At 40.9% G+C, this 10,179-nt stretch overlaps 1 protein-coding gene across 5 annotated transcripts; it reads right to left on the bottom strand.

Moving 5' to 3' along the window:
* Positions 1-883: 883 nt before the first annotated feature.
* Positions 884-9,830, bottom strand: brpf3a (bromodomain and PHD finger containing, 3a). 5 transcript variants are annotated; one of them, XM_055160850.1, is made up of 14 exons: positions 9,502-9,830; positions 8,702-8,758; positions 7,130-8,618; positions 6,474-6,630; positions 5,885-6,016; positions 5,322-5,450; positions 4,919-5,231; positions 4,057-4,353; positions 3,043-3,579; positions 2,914-2,968; positions 2,753-2,835; positions 2,565-2,659; positions 2,290-2,444; positions 884-2,205 (listed from the first exon to the last, which is right to left on the bottom strand). In XM_055160850.1, exons 3-14 carry the CDS (start codon positions 8,551-8,553, stop codon positions 2,022-2,024), a joined length of 3,561 nt encoding a protein of 1,186 aa, XP_055016825.1. In that variant the 5' UTR covers positions 8,554-8,618; positions 8,702-8,758; positions 9,502-9,830; the 3' UTR covers positions 884-2,021. The 5 variants fall into 5 exon arrangements, with proteins under 5 accessions (XP_055016825.1, XP_055016824.1, XP_055016827.1 ...); XM_055160849.1 differs by lacking the exon at positions 8,702-8,758; XM_055160852.1 differs by lacking the exon at positions 8,702-8,758 and having other exon boundaries at positions 3,043-3,576.
* Positions 9,831-10,179: the final 349 nt, after the last annotated feature.

Below are 10,179 nucleotides of genomic sequence, written 5' to 3'. Positions count from 1 at the left end.
TTGTTAGGAAGTCCTTCCTTGAAAAGAAATAGAGGGCTCAGACATCATCTGTCAATCATCTACAACTCCAACCTCAAACCTAAAACAAAGAGAACAATAGGGGTAGCCAGGTCAGGGCCATAGGTGGGGAAAGCCCTCATTGTGGGCCTGAATGATTATGTTAATATGTCCCCTCACTCAGGACAGATGAATAGACCTAGCTAACAAACAGAAACTGTAAACGAGTAGGGTGTGAGTTTCGGAGTAGTTTCAGTGTAGTGAGCTCCTCCCTGGGGAAATGTTCATCAGTGTTCTGAACTGAAGAAGCAGCTTGGATGAGCTGCGGAACATTTTCAACCTAAATAAACATTTGTCCAGTCGACAAATTAAATTTCTCCTTTGCCATGGATGCTACCTGGACGACTGAGGGATTCTACACACATAGGAGTGAAAAGTAACTAATCACAAATACTGATATTACAGTAATGACAGTAATGTAGTGGATTTTAAAATCACCAGAAGCCTGTAATTGATTATAATTGTAGCATGTGATTGTAATTAACATTTAAAATCATGAAATTACTGAATACAGCTTCATTCCCAGTCGTCCCATTCCAGTGCTGTATCTGTTTGGTTTGTGGTTTGAAACAAGTTGGTTGACCTTTTAAACTGTTTAATTAATCAACATTTGTATAAAACTGGTCTAAATGCTTAAAATATAGAGTAAAAAATAACTAAAATAACTAGTTACTTATAATTAGAGTATTATTTTTCATGTGTATACTATGTCATTTTGTACTTCTAATTTACATACATTATTAGCCATGTAGCTGCACTTGACAACTGAACACAACACACACTTCAGGTTCAAACAGAATTTATTTTTTGAGAGAAAAATCTCCTTGATCGATTTATAGATCTTAATTAATTATGGCAAGATTGAAATCTCTTTAAAACACCCAAAAACAAGTCAATACAGTTGTGAGTTTGGTCACTTTGGCCTGCAGTGCTCCAGTCTGATCTCACATAATGGTGCGTACACTTCCACTATTACAAAGTTTTACTTTAGTGTCGTACATAAATCTTCTCAATATCTTTTAAATAACACTCTTTAACTGCCACAAATCATAAATTAAAATCTAAATTTGATTTGCATTCCTTAAATTATTTCATAGGTTGATAAAAACATACATTTACATATTTACAAAACTATACACATGCACCTTTACTACATTAACTTTTTACATATATGTATATTATATAAACACGTCACTGCCACTCAGATATGGCCCTAGAGAATACAGTTTAACAGATTGTGCTTCTTCTCAAATTTGCACAAACCGCTTTCAGTGAGAGACAGAAACAAAGTAATAAGCGTTTTTCTAGTGGCTTAACAACACACTAACCACAAACTGTAGCTGCACCAAGAGTCTAGGATACAGTTTCACAATATGGAAAAACAATCGACCTCCATGTCATACCTGGACTGATATGTAGCTAAAATCAATGATATCTTTTAGTCTTCAAAAGTAGATTATTTGATTTATGACTTTTCAAAATTCTCTAAAATACTTTGCAAAAATATTTGTAGAAAGCCATAGAATAGGAGGATAACAATGAGATAAGTCATAATCATTAATGGCTTTCTATTTCACTATAATAAATATTAAGAGCCAAGAATATTACACTGTGTCCAGGTATGGCATGCATTCATAAATGACATGTCCCGATGCATTCCTTGACACAAGGAGACAGTTCAATGGCCAACACAATATAAATACATTTGGATTCAGACAAAGACATTTAGATATTTACAGTCAACCCTCCCGTGCCTAAAAAGAAACAAACACTAAAACAGTGGTATTAAGACATGTGGGACATAACACAAGAATGGACAAATAAATTCATGACAATGTCATCAAGCTTCAATTCAATAAAATCTTCTCAAATAAGGCAATCTTTTTTCTATATAAAACCATCAAAAGTTATTTTTCATAATCAGTATTTGGAAAAATTCTCCAAGAGTCTGATACAAACTGAAGTCATATAAAATTGGAGGGAGTGAAGTTGAGATTTTCCCTCACGTGGTTCAGATGCTTCATGGCGCGGTCGTAGGCTGTGTGCACAGACTTACGAACACTGGGCTTCTTTCCCTCCATTAATCTCAGTTTGTCCAGTGTGTCGTCCGCCCCAAGTGGGACCAGCTTGTTTCGCGGGAGCCACTGCCTGAAAATCACCATGAAGCTTTTAGACAAAGGGCAACCATGATGCAAAGTTTCAGCCTGATTAAGTCTGTCTGTCTGGACTCACCACGTCCTTTTGGCGTCAAAGAACAGCACCAGGAAGAGCCTTTCCTCTCCTTCCGTCTCTCGGCCCTCTCCAAGTTTGAGCACCTCCACAGGAGGCACGGGAATAGGGATCCCATTGTGGAGCAGCCCTTCCTGGGGCATGTCTGGGTCAACAATCTGCAACAAAAACTCATGTCAGTAAATTACGGCCCTGAGAAAAAGGCCACATAACTCTTTTTCCTTCATGTCAACTGCAAGACGTGCAAAATGTACAGCCCATATCAAACCAGTTCTCACCATCGCTGGATATGAAGGATACCCTCTGGTTTTGGCCCAAACTAAGTCCAGAGGTGTCAGCTCTGTATTAGTGTCCTCTGACAGGGAAGAACTGCCTGTGAAAGTGACAGTGTTGCAAATATTCAGTTTCAATTCATGTTATTCTTTTCATTACAATGAAGCAGTTCAACCTACTAAATGATACCTACCAGCAGAGATCTCTCCATTTTCACTCTCAGGAACTTTGGCCAGAGCTGGTTTTCCCCGACTGCGTTTTGGAGGAGGACTGCAGCTGCAGCATCACCCACAGATAAGAGTTCAGTCAGCTCATGTACATGTTTATTTTATGTTAATTTTAAGTAAAACTCACTCTTGCTCTTCATCATCTTCAGCATCAGTCAATGTGTGCTTCCCATTGGTCAGACCTTACATAAACATTTGAGTATAATTACTCAAACATGTTTGATAACCAATATTATCAAGTGATTTATTCTCATACCTTCTTTATTGAGTGTTAGAGGTTTCTCTGCTTCATTGTACAAGCTGTGTGCTCTCGACCTCAGGTGGTGTGACGGAGAGGGTGGAGTGGGGGATGGGGTAGGGGGTAGGATCACATTGGTCACACCTGGAGACTTCGGGCTGACAGGAGCACTATCTAGTCCATTTGCTTTGCCTTCAGATTCTTTCTCATTTTGTTGTGTCTTGCTTTTTGCCATTCGCACTCCATTTTTGGCCTTTTTAAAGAGCACAGATGTCCGACGCCCTACTCCGACCACAGGCTGAGATGGAGGGGTACCCAAGGGTGTGGCTTCATGCTCTGCCTCCTGTTGGGATGATCGTGTTTCGGCTACCTCTGCCTCATCCTCTCCTTGACTCTTGCTGCCACTGCGGGATGATCTCTGGCGTTTGTAGGAGCGACCTGGTGACCTCCGACCCCCAGAAACAATGCTGAGGTCGGGAGGCTCAAGAGGGGCATCTCCAGGTAGAGGGGACGACACAGGGCAAGTGAGTTCAAGTACTGGAGGGACATCATCTACTGCACAGAAAGCAAAGCAATGAGATCACTGACTGTTAGTACATTTACAGAAGGTACAGTACAAAATTATTTAGCAGAAATATTGTCACTGACTTTAGATTTTTTTGCTTTGATAAATAGTGATTATAATTTTACATGCTGCTAAATGCAACATAATGCTTAGCCAGAAGTTTAACCTAATCTGTCTGTAATCTGACATACTGCTGAGTTTAAGATGGCATCATGACATTCTACAGGCCAATAATATTTAATACAGATAGGGGTCATTTTTCATATTGGATCTAACCAGATCCAATACTTCCTTCCAAGACTTCCTTCCTCAGAATTTCCATAAAAATGAGTACCATTTACCACGATTTAATTGACAAAAAACTCTGACACATTCAGACATTAGAGCCAAACAATGCATGTACATAAAACACAACAATATACATACAATATACTACAATATATCTGTGATTTAACTATGTAAACTACCTGTGTTTGTAATATCCTTCTCCTCAGTTCGCTCTTTCTTCTTCCTTCTCCCTCGCTCCTTCACTGGCTCCTCCTCTACCTCTTCCTCCTCCTCTTTTTTGTCATTCCCGTTGACCGCGTGCTGGTGGCTCATCTTCTGTCTGAGCGAGTTGATCTCTCTGCGCAGTAACCGAATACGTTTGGTTCGACCGCCGCTGGTTTTCATGGCTGTTACCATGTCTAATTTATCCAGTAAAGCCTTTAGCTGCTCCTCTGTCGTTAGGTGCAGTCTGTTCTCTGGATCCAGCAGTGAGTCCACTAAACAAATAAAAATAAATTTGGATGGACTTAATGATGAAAATAAACACCACTCAATGTTAATGATACTCTTTACTAGTGCTACAGCGAATAATTGCAACTTAAGTATACTATATATATTAAACCCAAGCGCAGACAACAGGTTTTGTTCTATAAAAACTAACTGGCTGTTAGAAATGGCTCTTAATACTATCTGTTAAACATAGACTAAAAGGGGATGCGACTTGGTGCTGGCAATACCACTCAAGATTTGTACATTCTTCTGCAAAAACTACCACGTATACAAAAAAGTAGAATCTTTCAAAATATAAAGGCAGATTAAATTGTCCAGTTACTCACAAAATTCCAGCTAACTCACTCCATGTATTATTTTATCTGTGTTGTGTAAGTAAAATTATTACTCGACTAATAATACATTTAGATAAAAACACCATTGGCCAATTGATTGACTAAATGAATAAACAACTACTACCTATTCTCAAAAGCAACAAAAATGGTCCCCAAAATGAGTAAGGTATTTGGCATAGGCACAGTAATTATACAGATGGTTAAAAAGAATCCTTACCATCATCCCATGTACAGTTGTAGAAGCCATGTTTGTTGGTCTCTTCTGGTAGATGCATCCCAGTGCCAGGATCCAAACCAATGCTCTGAAACTGTCTTTGGGCTTGTCTGAGGATAGCGCCCCCTACGTCTTTCATCTGTAACGCCGTCTTATGAAACATGGTGTCCTTGGAGTTGTACTTGAGGCAGTTGGAGATCATGAGTTCAAAGTCCTTCTGCAGTTCGGAGATGGTCGCGTACCCGTGGGCCTCCAGCTTGGTTCTCATCATGGCTAAATCCATGGGCTGGGAAACAAACTCCAAGTAATCTGGGACCTCAATTAATCATAGAAAATTATCTTAGCTTATCGTTAAGTAGTAATTCTAAAATATAGATAGATATATATAGAAAATGTCTTAACTAACCTCGGAAAGATTGACGGGCTGTGAGAATATTTTACTTGTGTCCTTCTCTTGTAGTTGGTCCAAAGTGGTCCGAAGGAGCACCAGTGCTGGGGTTAGCTTTAGCTCAAGAGCAGCCTGTTGGATTTTCATCTAAGGAGAAGAAGAGAAAAAAAAAAATCCGTTAATATAATTTATTTCCTCTATGTTTTGAACTTCTTTTTAGAAAGAACACACTACCCCAAACACATTACAATGACAATATGTCTTTAATTATAATGTTTCCTCTATTATGTTTATGTAATGTTTCATATTTTTCTTCCTGTATCTGCAACGTTGTGCTTATTGAGTGCAATACATTTTACCTGGAACAATATGTTTTGTGTACCTTTTCTTTTTTATAGTGTGATAAAATTCAATATTTGATTAAATTGCGATATACATTAAGAAATTGGTTTACTGGAATTATCAGGTATTTGGATCGTTATGACCGTGGCACAAAGTAGTTTCAATTATTACTGTTTATAGTTTCAGTATTGATTAGTATCTGATTATCAATACTTTTGAAAACCCTAGCATGAACCCACCTGTTCCCTCTTTAGTCTCTCTCTCTTTCGGATGAGCTCAATCAGGAGACGGGCTCTCTCCAGATCCTGCCTTAGTTTCTGCCAGTATCTCAGCTCCTCTCTGGCCGCACACAGCTTCTCATCAGGCTCCTTCTGTTAGACACAAACCACACACACTCAACACATTACAAGAGAATTGATGTTTTTCATTGCTGCTAGAAAGCTTTTTAATAGGTTGCGTTCACATGATATTACAGCTTTCTGAAGGACAGGTCAGAATTTTATGGTAGAATTTCATTTTTAACTGTCACACAGATTTGTTGACCTGATTTGTGGTTAATATCTCTGTAATTACCAGTTCTATCCTCTTGAAACAAAACTGGTTCAATATAATATTTGTCAGAATAAATAACAAATGGGAAATTATTCATAATTTCATAATAGCTTCAGAAATGGGTGTCATTATTCAACAGCAAAGACGTGTTGTCAGTTGAAAGGACTTGAAGCCATAATGGTTTGCCAAGATATGATGATAAGGTTCAACATTTGTGGATCATACATAGTTATACATACATTTAGAATCGTTCCATGTATGCTTATGAATCTTTACCTGCTCAGTGGCTTTGTGGGTTTGCATATGGGAGTGTAGGCGTCGTATTAAAGGCATCCCATTTCTAGACTGACGTTTCAGTAACCAGTAGTTATGGAGTCTCTGCATGAACTGATTTTTCCTCTGGACATTTACTCCCGTGCAGATCTTATTCAGCCTGTAAATGTAGACAGCAATGGGTTATGGTCAATACATTTGTTTAGCTGCCATACATACCACAATATGACATACTGGGTTTTAGATTACATTATAACATTCTCAGGGCCTAGGGTTTAATTGAAAGAAAGAAAAATGTCTATTGTCAGCTGTGAAAGAGTGAAAAGCCAGCAGTGAAGAGTGAACTTTCAGAAGTAGCAGGGGGCTTTTGGTACCTACTAAAGACAATATAACAATTCTAAATGTGCAAAATTAAGTAAATTGTGCGTTACATTTTATTTGGTATATCACCCACTCTTACTGTCTATGTAATGGTTGTGGTGTGGTTGGATAAAATGCAATGGAATAATGGACTTTGACACTAGCTGCATCATGCAGCCTGTGGATTTTCCTATGAATATTTTATATTAATTGATACTGAAATGTGAACTCTATTGATGCCTATATATGTGTAATCTAGAAAATGACAGTGACTAATAAACGTTTCTTTAAATTTTTACCTGTGAGAAGGTATCTGAGGCACGAGCAGCAGAGGCACATTGGACCGCCGCGACCCTCCTCTTGTCCCCTTCTTCTTCTGCCCTTTTGTACCTTTTTTATTTTGTGGCGAAGGCGGGCTCTGGGTGTATGACCTCTGACCCCTGTTGCCCCGCCCTCCCACCAGTCTGCCCTCCACAGACTCATCTCCTGACCCATCCCGCCGTTCGCCGACTGGAGAATGGTGCTCACAAAACGCAGTCTTTTTTACTGAGAAAGTTGTTCCGTTTACCCCTGTTTCTCTGACTGGGTCGATCTTCATGAACAAACCCGCTTTCTGGGCGCATGTTACATGGAAAGCTCTATAGCAGTTAGCTTTGTGGCACTGTATTGATGCGCCCCTACCCTTCTGCTTACAGAGATAGCACGTTAGCTTCCATCGAGCAGGGGGAATGTTCTTTATCCCTTCAACTGGCTCCAGAAACACAGTATTGGCAAAGCAGACTTCTGGTATCCATATGGCACAAACTACATGAGCCCAGCGCCCATCACTTGTTTGCTTGAAGGCACCTCCTCGATTGGGACAAAGGACGCAGTCTACAGGGCGGGAGGGGGACTGCAAACAGCAACGGCATAACCACTGGCCTTCTGGGACATAGGGTACACCGTAGCACTCCTGATGGACAGCTAAATTACAGATATCACAAAACAAAATGACGTTGCTATTTAGGCATTCATCATCCAGGCAAACACAGCAAAAGGCATCCTCGTCCACAGCACACTGGGCCAAAGCTTGACTGCGGGATTCTAATATGGACTCCCTTTCCAATCGATCAATAAGTAGTTCAAAAGTGTCTGGAGGTACTGAAGCTACACCATCACGTACTCGTTTTTGGTTAACCATTTCTAACCAGGCTAAATCTTCCTCATCCATATCATACTCTGCTACATTGTCCTGTTCCTCCCCCGTTTTGTCTATGAAGCGATAATAAGCCGATGGCAGAGATGGTGCTTCAGACAGGCTCACTGATTTCAACAAGCGAAATTTCGGTTCAGGTAAAGGCGACTGGTGCTGTGTTGAGTTTGTATTTCCATTCTGCTGATGCGACCGTTGTTGATTTTTTCCACTCTTTTTGTTTTTGTTATTGGCTACTTTTCGACTACACCTTGTTTTGCTTTGGGTTTTTTCCTCACTGTTCTCCTTGTTACTGTTGCACTCTACAATATCCTGTGCTGTCATCTCATCATCTGTTATAATGGGCAGCAGGTCAGATATGTTGATGCGGTGGATTCTTCCCTCTAGGTCGACTTCCACAATTTTCTGAGCCTGTGCGTAGGTGAGCGTCTCTCGGGATGGAGAGAGCTGCAGTTTGTAAGGGGAGGCCGGTCGCTGGGTGCCAGAGCTGCCCCGGCCTCGACCTCTGCCGCGACCTCGACCCCGGCCCATGATGGCGCTCCTGTGGGCGGTTCACATTCCCACCTCTGTGTGTGTGTAGGACATACACCAGCTTCCTTTAAATCAGAAGAGAAGTAAATCTATTAGGTCAACATCAGTTACCTGGTTACTGAATAATAATAACGAATGTTTACTTCACTTTTAATGAATTGTAGATCTTTTGTTTTGTAGATTGTGTTGTAGAAGTAGCTTAGGCCTGAAAAAATGTTTTGTATAACCATACTGCAAATCATCAAGATTACTGAATCTAATGTAGGATATTTAGACTTAGATTATTATAAAATAAATGGAACCAAATGTATTCAGTTCTTGTGTGGCCCTGCATAAATACAACTGTTTAAGGGTTTTCAGTAGACTTCTTCATTTTGTCAGTGTGTGGACTGAAGAATGGAACAAAACAAAGTGGTCAGTCACACTGTTGAACTAAAAACAAATGATGTTACCTCAAGTACTCTCTGCACAAACCGTGAGTTACAGCCTTGTTCCTGTGTTGTTACACCATTGGTCTAAACCAGAGCTCGTAACACGTCTGTCCAATCAGAAAGTGTCTCCATCTATTTTTTTCTTCGTTGCTCGACATAGTTTGGTTGCGCTGCGCTAAATACCAACCCGAGTATCTAACATCTGTCAGCCATTTTAAGCGAAGAACAGCGGAGACAACATTTGTATTGCACGTTGATTAGGATCCCAATTACGCACGGCAGCAGCCGTCAGTGCACTGCTGCACGATCTGCGCTGGTTCTACGTGTCTAAATGCACTGCATGCAAAAACACGAGCGCGACATTACAGTGCGCAACGCCTCGGCTTTGGCTCAAATTCAGAGGCTGCAGAAGCTGCTGATGTGATAAGGTTTCGGTCGGTCAGGACACAGAAGTCGTATAACAAAACCACTGAATGTCTGCGACTGACACAAACAGTGAAAACACTAGAGACATTACCTCGTGCGGCTCTCCTCCGCGGAGAGGTGTCACGTACAATAAGCAGCAGGCTAAATGAGAGCCGCTGACAGACCACAGCAGACCTCAGCCGAGGCGGACATGCTCATGTTAGCTTAGCTAGCCGGTAATTCTGGAGCGACAGTGTCATCTTCAGCCCTGCAGTTTTCCGCCCAGAGCGCAGTGAGACACGACAGCTGGACCCGGGTCCATAGCAGAGGGATGGACCTTGTGAACAATATCGGTTATTATCACAAAAATGCTCAAATCACGAAGATATAAAATTAATGCGCCCTGGATAAGGCTAAATATTCAGTCAAGATGGCTTGAAAATACGCCCCTTTGGAAAAAAGCACACAGCCAGTCATAGGCCGTCACTTTACCTCGCGCACAACGCGCACCGATCTTTGATTGGTCAGTGCTCAAACCCGAGTCTATGCATTAAACCAGAGCCTCTGCGCTGCCGCCAAAGCGTGAGAGATAAACAACTGGGCCGTGAGCGCGCCAGTGCCTCATCTGCATATTCACCTGTATACCTGCTCAAGTCCATTTAAATACATAGTGTGGTGTCTGATGTTCCCCTTTTGAGGCCTGTGAGCCTCATAGTTCCCTATAAGGTCTCAATGTATGGAAGAAGTAAAGTGCGGGAGGTTTACTTTCCAAGAACTGTAAGATAAACAT

This window comes from Boleophthalmus pectinirostris, unplaced genomic scaffold (assembly GCF_026225935.1).
Source record: "Boleophthalmus pectinirostris isolate CB_2022bp ecotype Guang Dong unplaced genomic scaffold, ASM2622593v1 HiC_scaffold_3, whole genome shotgun sequence".
NCBI lineage: Eukaryota > Metazoa > Chordata > Actinopteri > Gobiiformes > Gobiidae > Boleophthalmus > Boleophthalmus pectinirostris.
The sequence above is the reverse complement of the archived record's forward strand: the minus strand, read 5'-3'. Positions and strand labels throughout refer to the sequence as shown.

Bases quoted from the DNA above. Each gene is read 5' to 3' on its own strand.
- brpf3a (XM_055160850.1), bottom strand. From the start codon at position 8,553: ATGGGCCGGGGTCGAGGTCGCGGCAGAGGTCGAGGCCGGGGCAGCTCT. The intron at 6,631-7,129 runs GTAAAAATTTAA...CTACATTTACAG, and splicing joins CCTCAGATACCTTCTCACAG to GCTGAATAAGATCTGCACGG. The intron at 2,660-2,752 runs GTAGGTATCATT...TCACTTTCACAG, and splicing joins AAATGGAGAGATCTCTGCTG to GCAGTTCTTCCCTGTCAGAG.